The 18790-nt window shown below is 43.4% G+C and overlaps 1 protein-coding gene across 2 annotated transcripts in view; it reads left to right on the top strand.

Moving 5' to 3' along the window:
• Positions 1–17710, top strand: part of FBXL7 (F-box and leucine rich repeat protein 7) — a 330308-nt gene extending 312598 nt beyond the window's left edge. For both annotated transcript variants that reach the window (XM_006117085.5, XM_006117086.5), the window contains exons 3-4: positions 4210–4821; positions 16919–17710. In XM_006117085.5, coding sequence (XP_006117147.1) covers positions 4210–4821; positions 16919–17655 — 1349 coding nt within the window. In that variant the 3' untranslated portion in view covers positions 17656–17710. The remainder of the gene's footprint in view (positions 1–4209; positions 4822–16918) is intronic.
• The last annotated feature ends 1080 nt before the right edge of the window (positions 17711–18790 follow it).

Genomic DNA, 18790 nt, shown 5'->3' with positions numbered 1-18790 from the left:
TCATGAAACTTTTTAAAAATAATAAAAAGGATATTTTCCATTCAGACCTCTAGAACTTTTCCATAACTGTGTGGATGTGATAAGTTCATGAACTCACTGATTCAATTCCGAAGAAGAATTCTGGGTAAGCTGAAAGGCTTGTCTTTCACCAGCTGAGATTGGTCCAATAAAAGATGTTACCTCATGCACCTTGTCTCTCTGTTCTTCATTTTAGGTCGGAGCCATCCCCCTCCAAAACATCTGTGATGGTTCAAGCTGCATCCCAAGCCTCTGCTTTGAAAGATGGGTTTCAGGCAATAGGTTTGCATGAGCTGAGAAACATTACATGATGAGAAATGAGTTCCCATCTTTCCCAAAGTTTCTTGTTTCCTTATCATAAGTTTCAATATAAGAACTTCCATACTGTATCAGACCAGTGCTCCATCTAGCCAGCCACTAGATTTCTGACAGTGGTCATTGCTAAGTGCTTCAGAGGGAGTGAACAGGACAGGCCAATTTCAAGCAATCCATCCTTTCTCATTTAGTCCCAGCTTCTGGAAATTAAAGGTTTTTAGAGACACCTACACAGCATGGTTTTGTGTTCCTGACCATCTTGGCTACAGTCATTGATGTGCCTGTCCTCCATGAACTTACCTAGTTCTTTTTTAGAACCTAGTTGTACTTTTGGCCTTCATAACATCTCATTACAACAGGTTCCAGCAATTGACTGTACATTGTGTGAAGAAGTACTTCCTACTGTTTACTTTAAATTTGCTGCCTATTAATTTCATACGATGAACCTTCATTTTTGTGTTATTTGAAGGCAATCTGCATAATGTTTCCCCAATCACTTCTTCCACACCCATCATGATTTTCTAAATCTTTATCATAACCTTCCTTGGTCCCGGCTATTGATGAATGCACAGAGCTGCCCAGTTTGACATCTCTAGCTAACACATTTCTGTCCTACCTGACAACCCCATTGGGAATCTCATGCAGTACATCCTCTCATCTGTCATGTCCTCTTTCAGTCTCATAACTTGGTGAGGGGGAGCCAGCAGGAGCTTAGGATAGGCAGGTGTCCATTAGGGTAAATGGCAGAAGTGGGGACACAGTAGCTCCAATCCCACTGTTCCTGTATTTTAGGGCTCTGGCTGTTCCCAGTCTCTTAAATCTGCTTTTCAGCCCCTATACTGGCCTTACCCTACCTTTCTTTTGTGTTCCAAGTCCTCCTGTCCTCAACTCACTTCATTTAACTCCCATCAGGTGTAACCATCTTTGACATCAGTCCTCCTGCGTTCCCACTTCCTCAGACATCCATTGTTCCCAGCTCACAAACTGTTCCATTGTTCCTTTGTTACAGATTTTTCCACTACTCCATGCTCCCCCAGCTTCCAAAGCTTCTGTTCTCTGTAACCCTGGTTAAACTGAAATACTACTTGATCTGAGTAAATCAAGTGGTAGAATGGACATCTGAACCATTAAAATGATGATGACAGTCTGCACTAGCTTTATGTACGTTATAATGCATGCAGAAAGCATCACAAGAAAGGGAACTATATATAAAAATAACACTACCTGACTGCATATACCTGCTCCCTATGCATATTAGGGACAAAAATAAATAGTTTCTGCATTTTACTCTCCTTAGCTGTACTGGCCATGTGAAGAAGAGTAGAGTTCCATTCTAGCTGATGCCTTAACAGAATTGCTAACTAGATTCCACTTCAAAAAAATCTTTCACGGTGGTGGTAGATTTCAGTTCTATTTGGCTGTTGCTTGTGAGGTGGTCACGCTGGTAATTAAAATCAAAAGTTATTAGGGTTTGCAAACTGATTACAGTAAGTTCTATTCAAAATCTAAAAACACTCAATAAATATAGAATCCTGTGGTGCTGAGGCTGTGTCTACACTACAAAGAAAAGTCGGAAAAAGATACGCAAATTGCAAACCGCTTTTCTTCTGAGAGGCTTTTCCTACATTTGGCCCATCTACATGGGGCTAAATGTTGGGGGAAAAACCCCTCTTTTGGAACATCCCTTCTTCCTCATAAAACAAGGTTTACAGGGATGCCGAAAAAACACATCTACTTTTCAAAAAAAATTTCAGAAAAGCAGACACGTTCCCTGGACACGGCAGAGTTTTTCCAGGAAATCTTTGGTCTCCCAGAAAAGCTCTGTCATGTAGAGGTACCCTGAGTCATCTTATCAGGCTAGAGGCACATTGCAAATTAAGAAAGAAGTTTGGTCTTGAAAAATCCAGCTGGCATCTAGATTTCAATTTATTGCATATTTTGGGAATGTCATGCTTTTGCCAGATCCCGAATGAACCCTCTGTCTGATTGACTAAAATTCAGGGATCCCTAAACATGGGTGTTAGGACATTGGATTTTGATTTGGTTCCTCTCTATTTAAATATTTTCCCTTTTTCTTATACATTAATTAGGAAGGAAATAAAAACCAAACACTTGTGATATAAAACAGAGCTTCCTAATGGACTAAGAAAATTTCCACAACGTGCACAACCCCTTTTATCCGCACTTCATGTCAGCTTTTATAGTTCTGCTGCTGGTCCTGCCTCCCTCTAAAAAATTTTTATGACCATTAAGAAACATCATTTTTTTTTTATGGCAGCAAACAATCCTGAGGCTCTGAACAAGTCTACAATAAAAAGCATCTTGCACAAAAGCTTTGGTAATCAAAGGGGAAAAGTGCAGGGTTGCTTTGTAAATTTCGACTTTCTAAGCTCACCAAAATGTAAATGTTTTCCTGTGCTGTGAAGAATAGTGCATTTAAAAAAAAGTGCCTGTAGTCAGAGAGAAACTTTTGAAAATTGCTATGTGTGTATTAAATTGCCCTTTTGGAATTGTATTTACTGATGTGACACTGTCATTAAATCCTATCTTGTAATGACTCCAACTGTAGGCTAGTACTTAGTAAATATTGAAGAGTAGAAGGTTTAGAAAGTTGCTGTGGGTTTTCCCTCCCTAAAATACTGTGAAAATTGGAGAATATGTCATTACAGAGAAGTGGTTCATTAGAGAATAAACTGGAGTGAAAGGCTCTCTGAGTTTTTACTGGCAAAAAACTCAAGGACTCACCTGCTTTTTCTTTCCTCTCATTGGTATGCGATAAACAGTGAGCCTGAAATACTGCTGTAAAATGTGCCACTAAGCTGCCAGAAGAGTTCTCGTCTAGTAGAACATTCAGTCATGGGTTCAGTAGCATGGTAATAGCTCTCCTGGCTCTTGTGTCAGAGTGAGAACACAATCCTGCAATCTCATTCTAAACTACTCTTGGGAATGTAGCTGTGAATGTGGAGACTTCAGCACCAGGGAGGAGGGAGCAGATCTGCAGATGATGAATATCAAGTTTAGATGTAGGCACATCTGGAACTTCCATTATTACAAATGATTTAAGAGGGCATTGCAAGCAGAAACGGCACCCATTCAGTGAAAGGAAAAAAATTCAAACTGAGAGGCCTGAAGTTAGCCCCTCCCAATTCATATTTTGGCACTTTGACTGGATTTTCAAAGGTGTTGATCACTCCTAGCTCCCACTGACTTCTGCAGGATGATCAGCATTTCTGACTATTTCGTATACATGCCTAAATATGAAATTAGGCACCCAACTTTACACATGCAAGCTGGAAAATTCTAGGCACAAGTTCTGTGGGGGCGGTGTGGGGGTAACATACATTTTTTTAAATAAACCTTTGAAGAAATGAAGTCTCTCTTCAGGATGACAACAGGAAAAAGCAGTGTCTCAGACACACTGAAATCCTCAGCAGTGAAACGGTGATGTAATCAATGCTCTCAAGTACCACTGACTTGCTGAGCACTCAGGCAGGTGGGCCAGTGCCGTCATCCACTGCACTTCACTTGGGTCACTGTGCTCGTCTTCCATGCAACACATAAAGGAGGAGAGAACTTTCAATCAAAATTCCTCATTTCTGCCCCCAAGCACAGTGAAACTTCATGAGCTATATTTAAATGGCATCCAGTATTGCTAATCGGTTGCATTTAGATGTCTAGCTACTGATCCTACGTGACAGTATGACAAATCATACTGTGTCTCATACCCATGCCATTAATCATGCTCACAATTTCTTCCCTGCAATATTGGTAGATAGGACACATCTGTCCAGAAATCAAGGTCATTTTTCAAAAGAAACCGTGTAAATGCTATTTAACACTATATATGGACACTGGTCTCTACTTTGTATCTTTCAGATTCCGACCTGAGCATGCGGACGCTCAGTACACCTAGCCCAGCACTAATATGTCCACAGAATTCTCATGGCTTCCAGAATGGCCGAGGATCTTCCACTTCTTCATCTTCAGTCACTGGAGAGACAGTTGCTATGGTCCATTCACCTCCTCCAACTCGCCTTACTCATCCTCTCATCCGGCTGGCCTCCAGACAGCAGAAAGAACAGGCCAACATAGACCGTCTCCCAGATCATTCCATGATCCAGATTTTCTCCTTCCTGCCTACCAACCAGTTGTGTCGTTGTGCACGAGTGTGTCGCCGCTGGTATAACCTTGCCTGGGACCCACGGCTTTGGAGGACTATTCGCTTGACAGGAGAGACAATCAACGTAGACAGGGCTCTTAAAGTGCTGACCCGGAGGCTTTGTCAGGACACGCCAAATGTATGTCTCATGTTGGAGACTGTAATCGTTAGTGGCTGCAGGCGGCTCACAGACAGAGGACTCTACACCATTGCCCAGTGCTGTCCAGAGCTGAGGAGGCTAGAGGTGTCAGGCTGTTACAACATCTCTAATGAGGCAGTCTTTGATGTGGTGTCGCTGTGTCCAAACCTGGAGCACCTGGATGTGTCAGGTCAGTGAAAGTATTTAATATAATCTGAGTTGAGAGACATTTCACCTTTACAGAGGTGAAAAGGAGAGAAAAAGGCACAGAGGGGCAGGGCATAACCTGAGCCCTATAGCTGTGCTGAGATGAAAGCCTATCCTCTTTTCCCTTCTTTCTTACCTATATAAGTATTGATACTCCACATCTTGTGTCAGTGTAGTGACAGTCGGTTGTTTCCACACACCTGCCTCTGAACCAGCCAGCACAGCTCGACCACGCTGCAGCCCCTTTAAGAATGGGCAGCACAGTATCTGGGCTTTCTAGGGGCAGAAAAGCTACATAGCCCTGTGTTAGGGGCAGTGAAGTTTGGAAGTCTAATACCCATAGTTAGAGATACATTTGGACATCTAGGCACTGCCTACCTTCATTTGGGACTTGACCAATGTACTTTCTGCCCCTCCACAGCTTTTATGTGGTGGTTCAATTGTTGAGAGCAGCAACGGTACCCTTGCTGCTTGTCCCCCAGTCTGCTCTCTGGAGCCAGGAGGATCTCATTAGAGCAGTGTTTCTTAAACTGTGTTCTGTGGCAGACTGGTGTGCTGTGAGGCAGTTGGAGGTGTGTCACGGAGAACAACAGAATTCAAAAGTGATGGGGGGTTTTTTTGCTCAATAACTTCCCCCAAAAACAAAATATCCTTGGTGTTCCCCATTAAAAAAAAATATTGTTTTGGTGTTCTTTGGTCTTAAAATGTTTAAGAAACGCTGCATTAGAGGGTGAGTCATAGGGAATTTTCTCCCCCTGGCAGAATTGGTCAGAGCTTGAGTTGGAGGATGAGCCTAAGTGGAAGCATTAGAATAAAATTCAGCAGTGACCTGAGTTAGACCGTCAGCATAATCCCGAGCTGCAGTGGGTGCAGTCCCATACTGAATTAAGTTCACTGGTTCTGCTTATCTACTGCATAGACATATGTGACTGCCTGGGGAGCTGAGCAAAATGGGTGTAAAGTGCTACCCTTTCAGAACAGCAGTTCTCCCACTTGGTATAGGTATAAATGACTGCACCAGACTTGTGGCTGTGGAAAATCAGGGTTCTGGGTTATAACTGGTGACTGAATGTTACTGCTTTTCTTCCAAAGGAAATCTGTCTTCACAGTAGCAAGCTGTCTTGGATGGCAATCTTTGGTTCTGTGGATGTGCACAGGACTTGACTCCCTATAGCCCTGCACATTCTGCAGTTATTTACATTGCTACTACGGGATCAAAATAGTAGTATGTTTGGCTCATTTTGCAAGATGTTTTGGACAACAAAGATCAGATTCACACCGTGGAATGGTAATGACCTTGCTGAGAGCCACACATCTCTTATAGATACTGAACTGTAGTCTCATAAAGTGCTAGAACAGAGAGAGAACTTTTAATTATGACTCAAAAATAGTAGCAAAGAATCTCTTCCCCACCTCATCCTCAGTCACTATTCCAGTAACGTACAGGAGCTGCAACTATCTAGGGTAAAATTTCCCCTGCACAGGAGTTATCTAGGGCTGCTGTGTGCTCTTACGCACAATCCGCAGATCCAAAGGCTCAAATTTAGAGCTGCAAAATACAAATCCAGATAAAAATTGTTCCAGTGTTTTGGGTGTCTGGATCCAAAAGTTTAAGTTCAGTCTGTTCTATAGATGAAGCCCTGCTGTGTAATTTGGATTTGGAGCTAGATTTCACTAAGGCTCATGTATAGTTTTGATCCATATAACACTAGAAACAAAACATAGAGCCTTTGTGCACTGTGGTTAGACATGTCTGAGGGCAAATCTACACTTAAAACATTGCACCAGTGAAACTGTGCTGCTGTGAAAACACCAATATGCCAATGAGCCAGCTTCTCTCATCAGTGTAGTTAGCCTGCCTTTGTGTGAGGCAGCTATGTTAATGAGAGCTTAAATTCATAACTTGCCTAGACACTAAACATCAGGCCTAAACAGAGAAACTGGATGTATGGATTATTACAACAATCTGTAACCTGCTAACAACACCCCAGTTGCTCTCCCCTCCATTTTCACTTGATGACTGGAAAGGTATCAATGGGTCACTTCACCTTGAACAGGTGCCTTGAAAATGTATTACCTATGCATGCTCAACAATCTGTTCTGTTTTGTATTTAGCTGTGATACTCTAAGTTTCCAGGACCTGAGAAGAACTCTGTACAAGCTGGAAAGCTTGTCTCTCACCCCAACAGAAGCCGATCCAAAAATTACCTATCTTGTCTCTCTATGCAGAGTCTATCAGGATGAAAATTGTGGCTAAGATCCCCTATAAAGATAGAACTAGAAATATAAAATGTGGCAGAGGGGGTTGGTTTGGGTTTCATTTAAACATTCATCTTTAGAGCTAAATCGCTTAACACTCAGCACTGGACTAGTGTGTGAGAGACACAGGAAATGGAATTAATTAGAAACCAAAAAAAAAAGTGTTTTTCCCAATGTCCAAACTGTTCAGTCCACAAAAGTAAACACAACCCCTGTTCTGGGGGCTGGACCCCTGAGGGGCTGAGTACTGCACTTGTAACTAACTTCAGCGGAAGCTGAAGGCCATTAACCTTTACTCTGAGCAGAATTAGGACCATTGATTTCAGTGTAATTTTAACTCTCACTATGGGCAGCTGGTGACCCAGCCATCTGTGGGGGCTATCCCCTGGCCCCTCTGCTTGTGCCTGAGGCTCAGCCCCACTCTCCTGCAGCTCCCTGCAGGAACCCAGCACACCCTCACTGTGGTCCCCAGTGCTGGGCAGTGGCAATCACAGCCCAACACACCCCAAGTGCCTGATGGAGCCAGCCAGGGCAGAATGCTGGGAACAGCAGGAGGGGGTCTGGCCTGGAGGCAGAGTGTGAGCACAGCCACAGTAAGCTGTTTGGGGAGGCATTATATAGTGCAACTTTATTTTTACATACTGTGCATAGTTAACTAGAATTTCCATGAAAATGAAAATGGAAGGAAAGGAAAACTAAAGTCGGTGCAAATATGAGGGGACAGTTTCTTATTAAATTTAAAAACAGGCAGAGTGTTCCAAATGCCCAGCATTACAGATGGAGGTTTTCTTGTACCCGAAGAAATGAAATTGCCAAAGGATTTGGAAAAGGCTGACAGTAAATCAGTCTAAGAGACGGGGAGGAGATCGACAGCAGAATTTTGTGTCTTCTCTCTTTTTAGTTCTATCAGTATAAAACTGGATGTCAGCATGGATTTGATTTAAATCATGATTTAAATAACTTGTCAGGAAGACTCGACTTTATCATGCTTTTCTACGTGAAGGTGCATTCTTGTTGGTGTGCATCATAAATGTATGCCCTTCTGTGATAGAGTATGTGTTTAATTCAAGTGGAAGAAAAAGCACGATACTGATATAAAATCTAGTTCACCACTAGTTTCTATGTATTTATATTTGTAAGGTTTGTTACTGCAGTGCATGCTCCCACTCAGTGACATAAAAATAGCACTCATCGCCTGGCAAGTAAACTACAGATCAGTTGGTTTTACATCCAAACACTGGGTGTAACTCAACTAAAACTGGGACCCAAATGTAGCTATTCATAGTAATTATGGGGCAAATAAGAAATGTAGGTGATCCAACATTAAAAAAACCCCCACCTTTTCATCCAGACCACTTGAACAGCTTTGGACAAATTTTTCTACATTTCTGTCAGTGACCTTCTTCCTTATTTATTTGCATTAATAATCAGGCATTTATCCCTAGGAAATTTCAGAGTCACTATTTGTAGCAGGTAAAAGCTGAAACCAGAGCAAGAGAGAAGTAATAATGGAAATAATATAAAGATCTGGTATTTTCCAAATTTACAAGTCAAACATTTTATTGTGAAATCTGGCTATGAGGCAGCTATATAGAGATCTTTATCACATTTGAGGAGTTAGCCCAGGAGAAAGGTAGAACAAAATGTTTAATTTCTAAGATGCATGCAATTTTCACTGAAAAATGCATTGATGAGAGTAAATCCAGATGAAAAGATGGGAGATTTGGACAAAAAGAAATTGATTTGTGTTAATGGGTCACTAGATGGGAAAGGAAATATACTCTCCTTCATTTTTGTAGTTCCCAAGGAAATTCTTTATAAATTATTATATAAATGGCATTTGACTCCAGTTAAGAGTAATCATATTTGTGCTACTAAGGAGGCTGTGAGGGTCTGTGGGGAAAGGGAACATACTTGCATGTGTGGTGGTTGTGACCGTAGGACTACTTGGGAGGAAATGGGAGATTCATCTTATGATAAAATGCCAGCATCTTAGTGATCCCCTGACCTGCCTACTTAATGCTCCAGTAAAGGAGCCAGTAAAATTAATTCCTTTTTTATTGTTAGCAGCTAGACATTGTATTACACACTATTGGAAAAAATGTGACACCCCTCCCCTCCCCAACTTCCTGTGGAATTGTGGGAGAGTAAATGATGGATTGTCTTTGTAATGGAAAAGCTTTCACACTGAGTATGTGCACAAGAGAAGTGACAAAAAGAGGAGAGGCATTTAGAAATTGCCCCTTCCCCCCATTATGTACTCCAGAGAGCAGGAGTCCCCAGTCAGCAAGCCAAAATCTTGAGCTAAATTATTTATTTGGGTATTAAGCTGATTCTGAATAAGTAAAGTACAACATATTATGTTAATGTTTTGTTGTAACGTTGCTTTAATAATTTTTAAATTGCATTTATCAGATTTCAAGGTTAAACCTTCATAACACATTGGCCTGAACTGGTCTAGTGCTGTGGTGTTCAATCAGTTGTGAACTAGTCACAGTTAACCAGTTAAATAGCCATTTCTGACTAGTGGCTAGAATGTTGGACACAACAGCTCCAGTGCCTTCTACTGGAGAGAATGTTACATCTGCTCGAATGTGTGTCTCCAGGGCAGGTTGTGGTTCCCAAATCTATATCATAAGGAGACTCAGGTTCATGTAGAGTGTGCACTTACTTAAAAATCGTGTCACTCATAGGAACCAGCCTAGTCCTTCCAGTTGCTATTTCCTATGTCTCTTTATATCTATTTCAATGGGTCTGTCCCCTATCGCATGAGGGACAGGTAGCCCCTACCCAAATATCTGGGCCATCAGGAAACTGATCCTCCTCTGAGTCTCTGGGGGACCACTTGAAAGAGTCACCCTGATTCAGAGAGGTCAAGTGGGAGATGATAGAGGAAGTGGACTTAGGGGGAGGGGAAGGGGAATAGCGTGTGTAGGATTTATAAATGACACCCCAGAGATTGGAAGGGGAGATTGAGTGGTATAAACAGCAGCTCTGTGGACAAGGCTGTGCTAACTAGTCAAACCACAGCTCCTATCTTCTTTTTCTTGCCAATAATCCTCACACCACTTTTCTCCTTTTTCTCCTGTTTTCATCTTTGCAAACAGGGGAGTGGGGGGAGTCCCCGCTCCAAAGAACTTGCAACCTAAATAAGAGAAGTCCTTTGAATTTGTAGAGCTCTGCATAAGAAAACTTAAGAGACAGAGGTCAAATTCTGGCCAGTCGCCATGCAGCTGCACAAAAAGTTCCCCTCCCTCTTGAGCCTATGCCCAGGGACTGGGTGGAATCCTAATGAGGAGCTTCAGTGTTTTTCTCCCCTAGAGTCCCTGTGGGAACTATGTGCCAAGAAGGGGCTGAGAGTGAGGAAGCCACGAAAAGCACAGTTATGAGAAGGCACCTTTTTCCAATGCTTATGCAGGACACATACCAGAGTGTGCTTAGGGTTGCCAGGTGTCCGGTTTTGAACCGGACGGTCTGGCATTTGATCTTTCTGCCCGGGAAACAAATTGAGAAAATACCGGACATATAAATGTCCAGTATTTTCTAAATAAGTAAGTTTTATTATGATCGTGAGTCTCAATACATAATTGCATACTGCCTGGCTGGTAGACATGCTCACGCTGCGTCAGCATGTCTACCAGCCAGGCAGTACACAACTATGCAGTAGAGAGGATGGGGCAGGGCTGGGACTGGGGCAGTATGGAATCCCCAGGGCCGGACTCGCCCGTGCGCCCCGCTGGGATCATGCGCAGGACGGGCAGCACACCGGGATCTGCAAGTGCCCAGGCCAGTCCTGCTCCCCACCAGCCAGTTCCCTCCTGCTTTTCCCCCCCGGCAAGCCCTGCCTCCTCCCAACCTCCTCCCAGCGAGTCCCACTCCCCCCGACCTCCTCCCATCTGGCCCTGCTTCCCGCCGGCTGGTTCCTTCCCCTGATCTCCCACAGCCCGCCTCCCCTCCCCCCACTCCCTCCTGGCCAGCCCTGCTTCCCGCCAGCTGTCCCCCCCACCCTCTGATCTCCTCTGACCAGCTCCGCTTCCCCCAACCTCCTCCTTGCCAGCTGCGCCCCTCCACCTCCCCCCGGCCCCATCTGAGATCAAGCGTGTCCGGTATCTTTTTGAAATCATCTGGTAACCCTAGGGCTACGTCTACACTGGCCCCAAATTCCGGAAAAGGGATGCAAAGCAAGTAAGTCAGAATAGGGAAATCCGTGGGGGATTTAAATATCCCCCCGCGGATTTAAGTAAACATGTCCGCCGCTTTTTTTCCGGCTTGGGGAAAAGCCGGAAAAAAGCGTCTAGACTGGCGCGATCCTCCGGAATAAAGCCCTTTTCCGGAGGATCTCTTATTCCTACTTTCAGGTAGGAAAAAGGCTTTATTCCGGAGGATCGCGCCAGTCTAGACGCTTTTTTCCGGCTTTTCCCCAAGCCAGAAAAAAAGCGGCGGACATGTTTACTTAAATCCGCGGGGGATATTTAAATCCCCCGCGGATTGCCCTATTCTGACTTACTTGCTTTGCATCCCTTTTCCAGAATTTGGGGCCAGTATAGATGTAGCCTTGGTGTGCTGTGTGGGAGCCTTCAGGAGGAATTCTGGTTCGGATGTTCTCCTGGAATTTCCAACTGCTGCAGTCTCTCCCTGAACCTAATGAATCTATCTGGATTCTGAGGGACTCTGGGCCAAAATCTAGCACAAAATAATGAGATTCGTACATGATTAAATGATAAGGGCAATTAAAACAAAAAGGCTTGGGCTTACACATTTAAATGGTTTCAGAACTCAGCTTACTATGACTTGAGGCGTAGGAGGAAGCCTGAAAGCTTGGGTGGGTATGCTGTGCGATATAATGGAGACGTTGGCAGTCAGGGTCACAGGGAAGGGTCCCTCAGTATGACTAGGGAAGCCTGATGGATCTCTTGGACTCAAAAGAAAACCTAATTAACTCAAACAATTTCACTTGTAAATGTTTAGTTCAGTCCATCCCTTTATTCTTAAGGGTTATTCTTTAGAACTGATTAGGGATGTCAGTGTTTAGATGACTATACAATTAAGTGGTAAGTCTGAGTGGGAGCTGGTGCCCATGGACTGGCTCTCGCCTGTGACCCCACACTGCTGCCCTTGATAGAGAGGCAGCAGTGTGGGGTGGCAGGGAGCTCCCTGGGTGTGGGGACAGAGTGCACTGGCTTCCACTCCTACCCCGGGGACTATTGAATAGTCGTGTAACCACTAAAATTTCACTATTCAATTACATGCTACAGCCTCTCTCCCAGTTACGAACGAGTTACGGACCAAATACTTGGCCATAACTCGATCCGTTCATAACTCGGACCCCATTGAGTTACACGTGACCGCGCTGTTCATAAGCGTGGGTCGTGTTCGTAACTCAGGGACCGCCTTTACGACTACTCAATGGGAGCTTTGGTCGTAAGTGCGAACGGTCGTAAGTCGACTGTTCGCAACTCGGGGAGCGGCTGTATCTAACTTCTGTAGCACTGACAAGATATGAATATTTTAATGTCAAAACCAAGCATCTGTATTAACTTTACGAGTTTTCCACAACATAAATTCTGTAACTCTTGACATCCTCTCCTTTAGCAGACTTCAGATAACTCCAGGTGCTGTTTAAGCTTGACTGCAAACTATTATCTAACAAATGCTGGCAAAAGTTCCTTCAATCCATTTGAATGTTTCTGCTGCCTTTTAAATTAGTTATGTTTCCTCTATGGAAAAATATTGCTGCATGAGAGTTTATTTTTACATCTTTATTATTTGGGACAGAAAAATTACTATAGACCCAGAAAAATGTCTCCATGTAAAATAAATCATATAATCAATGTGCACTCTTTTCTTTTGATGGAACATCTGAACACCATTCCAATCAAATACAATATGCTGCAGCCAAAGTAAGTAGACAATAAGAAGATGATGAGCCTGTCAAAACAGTGATCAAATGATCATATACAGTGGGGAGACTTTCAACCTTTTCATTTTAGAAATGCATTAGTCATTTATATGTCCCTCTTTCTCGAGTATTCAACTGATGGAATTTTCTTCTCCTTCTCTGTCTGCAGATTTTCTTTCTCACTATCCTAATTTTAAAAATAATTCTATTAAAAAATAGTAATTGCTATCTGGTTTCGTAAACAGTCAACATTTATACCATTATCCTTCAGTCAGCTCTATGAAGACAGACACTTGTGTCCATGCCAACTGCACTGCCAGAGTGGGGCTCTGCCAGGTTGCTAGCATCCACCAGAGCAGGCCCATCTTCTGTTGTCTATTCTAATTGCTGAAATCCAATTGTATTGCTTCCCTTTAGAGCTCTCCTTGCATCTCATGTGTGCACATTCATTTTGAGGCTGCCAGGTTGAATCACTTGTTCTCATTACAAACCACATTCTGATCTGCAGGAACCTGAACCAGGCTGTGTAAAAGGGAAAAGGTGTTATTGATTTTCTGAGGATGCTGTTGAATGATCAGAATAGTTCCCCTTGCCTTAAGGTCCCAGAGTTTCCCCTGGTGCAGTACTTGCCACTTACACTTTGTGTGAGATTTCAGCTAAACTTTGCATCTGTCTTACCAAAAGACGTCTGCATCACATCTCATTGTGTAAATTTAGTATGGTGTGTGACAAAGCTTGTACTCAAACTTGGTGGCTACTGCACTTTCAGGCGGATTGCTTGCCTTAGAGGCTCACGGCAGCCCTTTAGGCACCACAACCAGGACATCAGCCTGCTGTTAGTTGACCTACTCTCATCATTGGCCAGCATGAGGTACAGAGGGAAACCAAACTCCAGGGTCTTGGTGAAACCCCCCTCTCCCCATAGCACAGTGCTGGGTAAACCCCTTTCTTTTCCCCAGACAGTCTTTTCCCCAAGTGGAAATGGGGAAGTAGGTGATAGAGAGAACACGGGCCCACCCTCTATTCCAGGTTCCATTCCAGGTCCCCGTAAAAGCAGCTGCCTATAAATGTCTCCAACAGCAGCTGTGAGACAGCCACAAAACCCTGGGCTACTTCCCCACACCTTCCCCAGCACCACTTTTATCACAGGTTCTTTCTTCTAGTACCTGCTTGTGCTTGCAACTTCTAGATTCTCAATAGCTCCTTCTGTCTTCTCAGCTCCCCACACGCTAACTAACTGCAGACAAGCTCTTTTTAACCAGTCTCAACTGGTTCTTTAATTGGCCCCAGGTGTTCCAGCTAGCCTTAGTTGACTTGACTTTAGAAGCCCACTTAATTAGCTTGAGGTGCTTAATTTCCCTTATTGATTTTGGCAAGCTTCTGCTGGTTCTGAACTATCCCATGCCAGTTTACCCTGGGAACAATGATTTACTCAATCTAAAGCTAATATAACCCCTTCTGTCACTCTCTTGTACCCCTCAGGCCTGACCCTGTCACAGGTGAGAATACAAATCAAAGTCGCAATAGCTGTTAAAACTGTGTGTTATGGATTTGCGAACAAACCACTAACTTTCTCAGAGTTTCATTTTTATTAAACGTACTTTTAGAATCCTTTCATCGAATCTCAGAGCGAGACCACCTTGTGTCTAGATCAGCATGCATGTGGGCAATACAGTTTTTGATCACCATGGTCTCATTTCTATTTTCTGGCCTCAAACTATCCAAACTGTGTATCAGTTGACAGTCCTGCCACTCTAATGCTCCCTGTAATTTCCCTGGTTTATTTGTTTGTTTTTGGCATCAATCCTGACTTTCTTACTTTATTTTTTTCCTCATAGCCCAAAGAGCCTGTGTTACTTTGTTGGTTCTTCCGTGGCTAAAGACCATAGAATGGAACACTCTGCCTTAAACATGCCAGATGTGTCGCTGCCGAGTTAATGGCCTTCAGGGTGACACTTGGTGCTTTCTTCCACTACCCCAGTCCTCTCTCAGGGAAGGACCATGCTGCCTGTCCCCATGAGCCCAAGAAGGAGGAAGTGGGAGAAGTGCACCTGTTTCTGTCAAGGTAGAAACTGTTCCCCGGACTAAATTCCTGGTAATTCAGTGTTTGGGACTCTGCCTGGCTGGCCTGATGGCTAGTGTTCTGCATTATTATTATTATTGTGGAAAATCTGAATAGTTCATGACTTATATATAATGTACTTTGAGAGGGAATCATAATGGAAAGGGGAGAAGTTAGTATTTGAGTGCTGCATGTGATCTTTCCAGATTTCCTGCACATTCAAGAGTCAGACTGGTTGAGTTCTTTCAGTGTAAGATGCCTGGGCATACATGATTGTTATCCAGTTGCTAGATACATGCCAGTTGGTTACTAGCACAATTTGCATCCACAGGTCAAACAATACATTTTTGATAAACTTAAAAAACAATAAATAGCCTGGTAGCACTTTATAGACTAACAAAACATGTAGATGATATCATGAGCTTTCGTGGGCACAGCCTGCTTCTTCAGAGGAGCGGAGTTTTGAGTTTAGGATGTGCAGACCAAAAATAAATAGGGGAGAAGGGGAGGGGGGAAAAAGGAGGGGAGTGGGAAACAAGGAGCAGAGGGTATGGAAATATCAAAGGGAAAAACAGGAAGGCAGAACTGGGAGTCAGTAAGCACCTGAAGATTGGATAGTTAAAATGAAGCAAATAAGAATCAAAGGCAATAACAGGCATCTACACAAAGAGCTTGTTTGCACCTTCATTGAATGTTAGGTTGATAGTGTCCCAACCATCCATTATCACGATTGAGTAGGCTATCAGAATGAGAATTGAATTTGTAAATGAATTGTAATTCCAATGCCTGTGTATTTAGCTAGTAGAATTTGTTTGTGACCAGACAGCCACTTGAAGATCTTTTAAAGAGTGATTAGGTAGATTGAAGTGTTCCCCAGCAGGTTTCTGTACGGTCCCTTTACGGATATCTGATTTGCGTTCATTGATTCTTTCCGGTGGGGACTATCCAGTTTGTCCAATATATATAGCAGTGGGGCTTTGATGGCATAGATCAAATTACTGGATGTGTAGTTAAATGACCTTTTGATTTGGTAGCTTATGTTGTTGGCTCCAGCGATGAATTCGCTTGTATAGATACGTGGGCAGAATTGATACATATCGTTCGCTGGTTGCAGGGCATTTTTGTTCTCCAAAACATTAGCCCACTTGGGCCTGGGCATTTCCCCTTTGTTTCTGGCAGTAAAATGGCCTCTGATGCTGGAACACAAACTAGGGGCATGTCTACTGTGCACTGCAGTTTGGACTAAGGGGATGTGAATAACAGTGTGCATCCAAGTGCTGCGCTGTAGCTCCCCCATTTTGCACTGTGGAAGCAAACTAAGTTCCTAGCTTGTTTTAGCTTTTCCCAGTGACACGCAGAATCGAAAAGGGAGCGAGACATTGCAGCTCTTCAGTGCATGCTGGTATTCATACTTGTAGTTTGAACTGCAGGGCAACATAGACCTGCTCCATCTAAATCAATTATGACATTGCCACAGACCAGAGAACAGCTTGTGTTGATTTATTTTGCTCCCCACATTGTCCAAAATGATTCCTGGATTTGTACTGGCATAACAGAGATCAGAATCTGTCCCTGCATAAGAAAATCAATGGCTATGATCTGACCTAATTTGGGACATGGACAAAACCACACTTCAGTGGTTCTGATGTTATTTCAATTACTGATGTGACTTTGCTGACTTCAGTGGAGTTATTTAAAATGAATGGCAGAACCTGGAATAGTATCTGTTTCCTAAGGGTACTGTCTGAGGTCTGGCAGTACTGAGATTCCTGCATAACTACCAGTATGTTCAGGTTTCCAGTTACAATCCAACCTCATCCATCCTGCTTTGCAACTTATTAACACTGTTTTTCCATGTAGGCTGCTCCAAAGTGACGTGCATTAGTTTGACCCGTGAAGCCTCCATCAAACTGTCCCCATTACATGGCAAACAGATCTCTATCCGCTATCTGGACATGACAGACTGCTTTGTGCTTGAGGATGAAGGCCTGCACACCATAGCTGCGCACTGCACTCAGTTGACTCATCTGTACCTGCGCCGCTGCGTCCGCATTACCGATGAAGGCCTCCGTTACCTAATGATTTACTGCACATCCATCAAGGAGCTGAGTGTGAGCGACTGCCGCTTTGTTAGCGACTTTGGCATGCGGGAGATTGCCAAGCTGGAGTCACGCCTGAGATACCTCAGCATCGCACACTGTGGACGCATCACAGATGTGGGCATCCGCTACATTGCCAAATACTGCAGCAAGCTGCGCTACCTCAATGCGCGGGGCTGCGAGGGCATCACAGACCACGGTGTGGAGTACCTCGCCAAAAATTGCACAAAACTCAAATCGCTAGATATTGGCAAGTGCCCACTGGTATCAGACGCTGGTCTGGAGTTCCTGGCCCTGAACTGCTTCAACTTGAAGCGCCTGAGTCTGAAGTCATGTGAGAGCATCACAGGCCAAGGCCTACAGATCGTAGCTGCAAACTGCTTTGACCTGCAGATGCTGAATGTGCAGGACTGTGAGGTTTCTGTGGACGCTCTGCGTTTTGTTAAACGCCATTGCAAACGCTGTATTATTGAGCACACCAACCCTGCTTTTTACTGAAAGGACACCCTGCACCTGTTGATTAAAAAACCATTAAAATATTGATATATAAACACATGCTCGCACATACAGTACCCATCTCTTCTCTCTATGGATCATGGGAGTCAGCTTTCTTGTATGGTGCTGATGAGGTCTGTTTTTTAAAAAGAATATATTTTTTGTTTTAAATGATCACTTTTTTGTTTGATTTGGTCTCTGTGGAGATGCTTCCTTAACCCAAAAACAGTAAGTACTCTGCAGCACCATTGCAGAGCTTTTGCCATGGTGATCCTGACCATTTCCAGGCACAGACATGATTTGTCTCGAAATCTTTCCTCCAACACGGGTGATGCAACACCATCTTGTCTAAGTAGCATCTTCTTGGAAGTTTCTTAACCACATTCCCACAATCCCCAAGGAAATATTGGGTAGGATTTACAAATATGTTCAATGTTGGTCTAGCTCTACTTCCATTGACTTAAAGTAGGTAAAGTTAATGTGAGTTGAGTTAGCTAACGCCAAGCTCATTTGAAAATCCTACCTCTAGGAATACCTCTTCAGCAGCCTGGATGTAGTTCACTAATATGCTAACCTACTACCCCCATTGCACAGGTTGGAAGCATCCTCAGCTAGTAGATGTATTGGGGACCATGGGACCTCTGGGTCCATTTAGTAGTGTCACTAGCATTTGAGAGGAAGGAATATTTTTATGAATTGTAGAAAGCAGCAGATGCTCCTTTACAGGTCACTAAAAGGAAAAATTAACATTTTACAAATTGTTCTGAGAAATCATATTTTGTTACTACTATAAATTAAGATGCTGCAGCAGCACTCCAGGGATTCGTCAAATGTCTCCGAGTGGGTCATACCAGGGCAAACCGTTGAAAGTCCCAGTAGTTGTTCTGTCTCAGAGTAACGCTTGTTGTTGCCATCAAGCCTGTTTTAATTCCTTTATAGGTGCAAGGAGCCATTGCAACAAACTCTTTTTAGGTAAGGAATTTGTAGGCATTATACACACAAGCACACACATTTCCTAGGGCCTTTCCAATTTAAAGGCTGGATAGTAGATTTCAAGAGTTGAAACTCATTAGCCTGATATCAGATCACATCTCTGAGAGAGGGGCATTTGGAATTGTATCCATATTAGAATTGGTTT

This window comes from Pelodiscus sinensis, chromosome 2 (genome assembly GCF_052426305.1).
Source record: "Pelodiscus sinensis isolate ZL-2025 chromosome 2, ASM5242630v1, whole genome shotgun sequence".
NCBI classification, from domain to species: domain Eukaryota; kingdom Metazoa; phylum Chordata; order Testudines; family Trionychidae; genus Pelodiscus; species Pelodiscus sinensis.
This window is presented reverse-complemented; position numbering and strand designations above follow the sequence as displayed.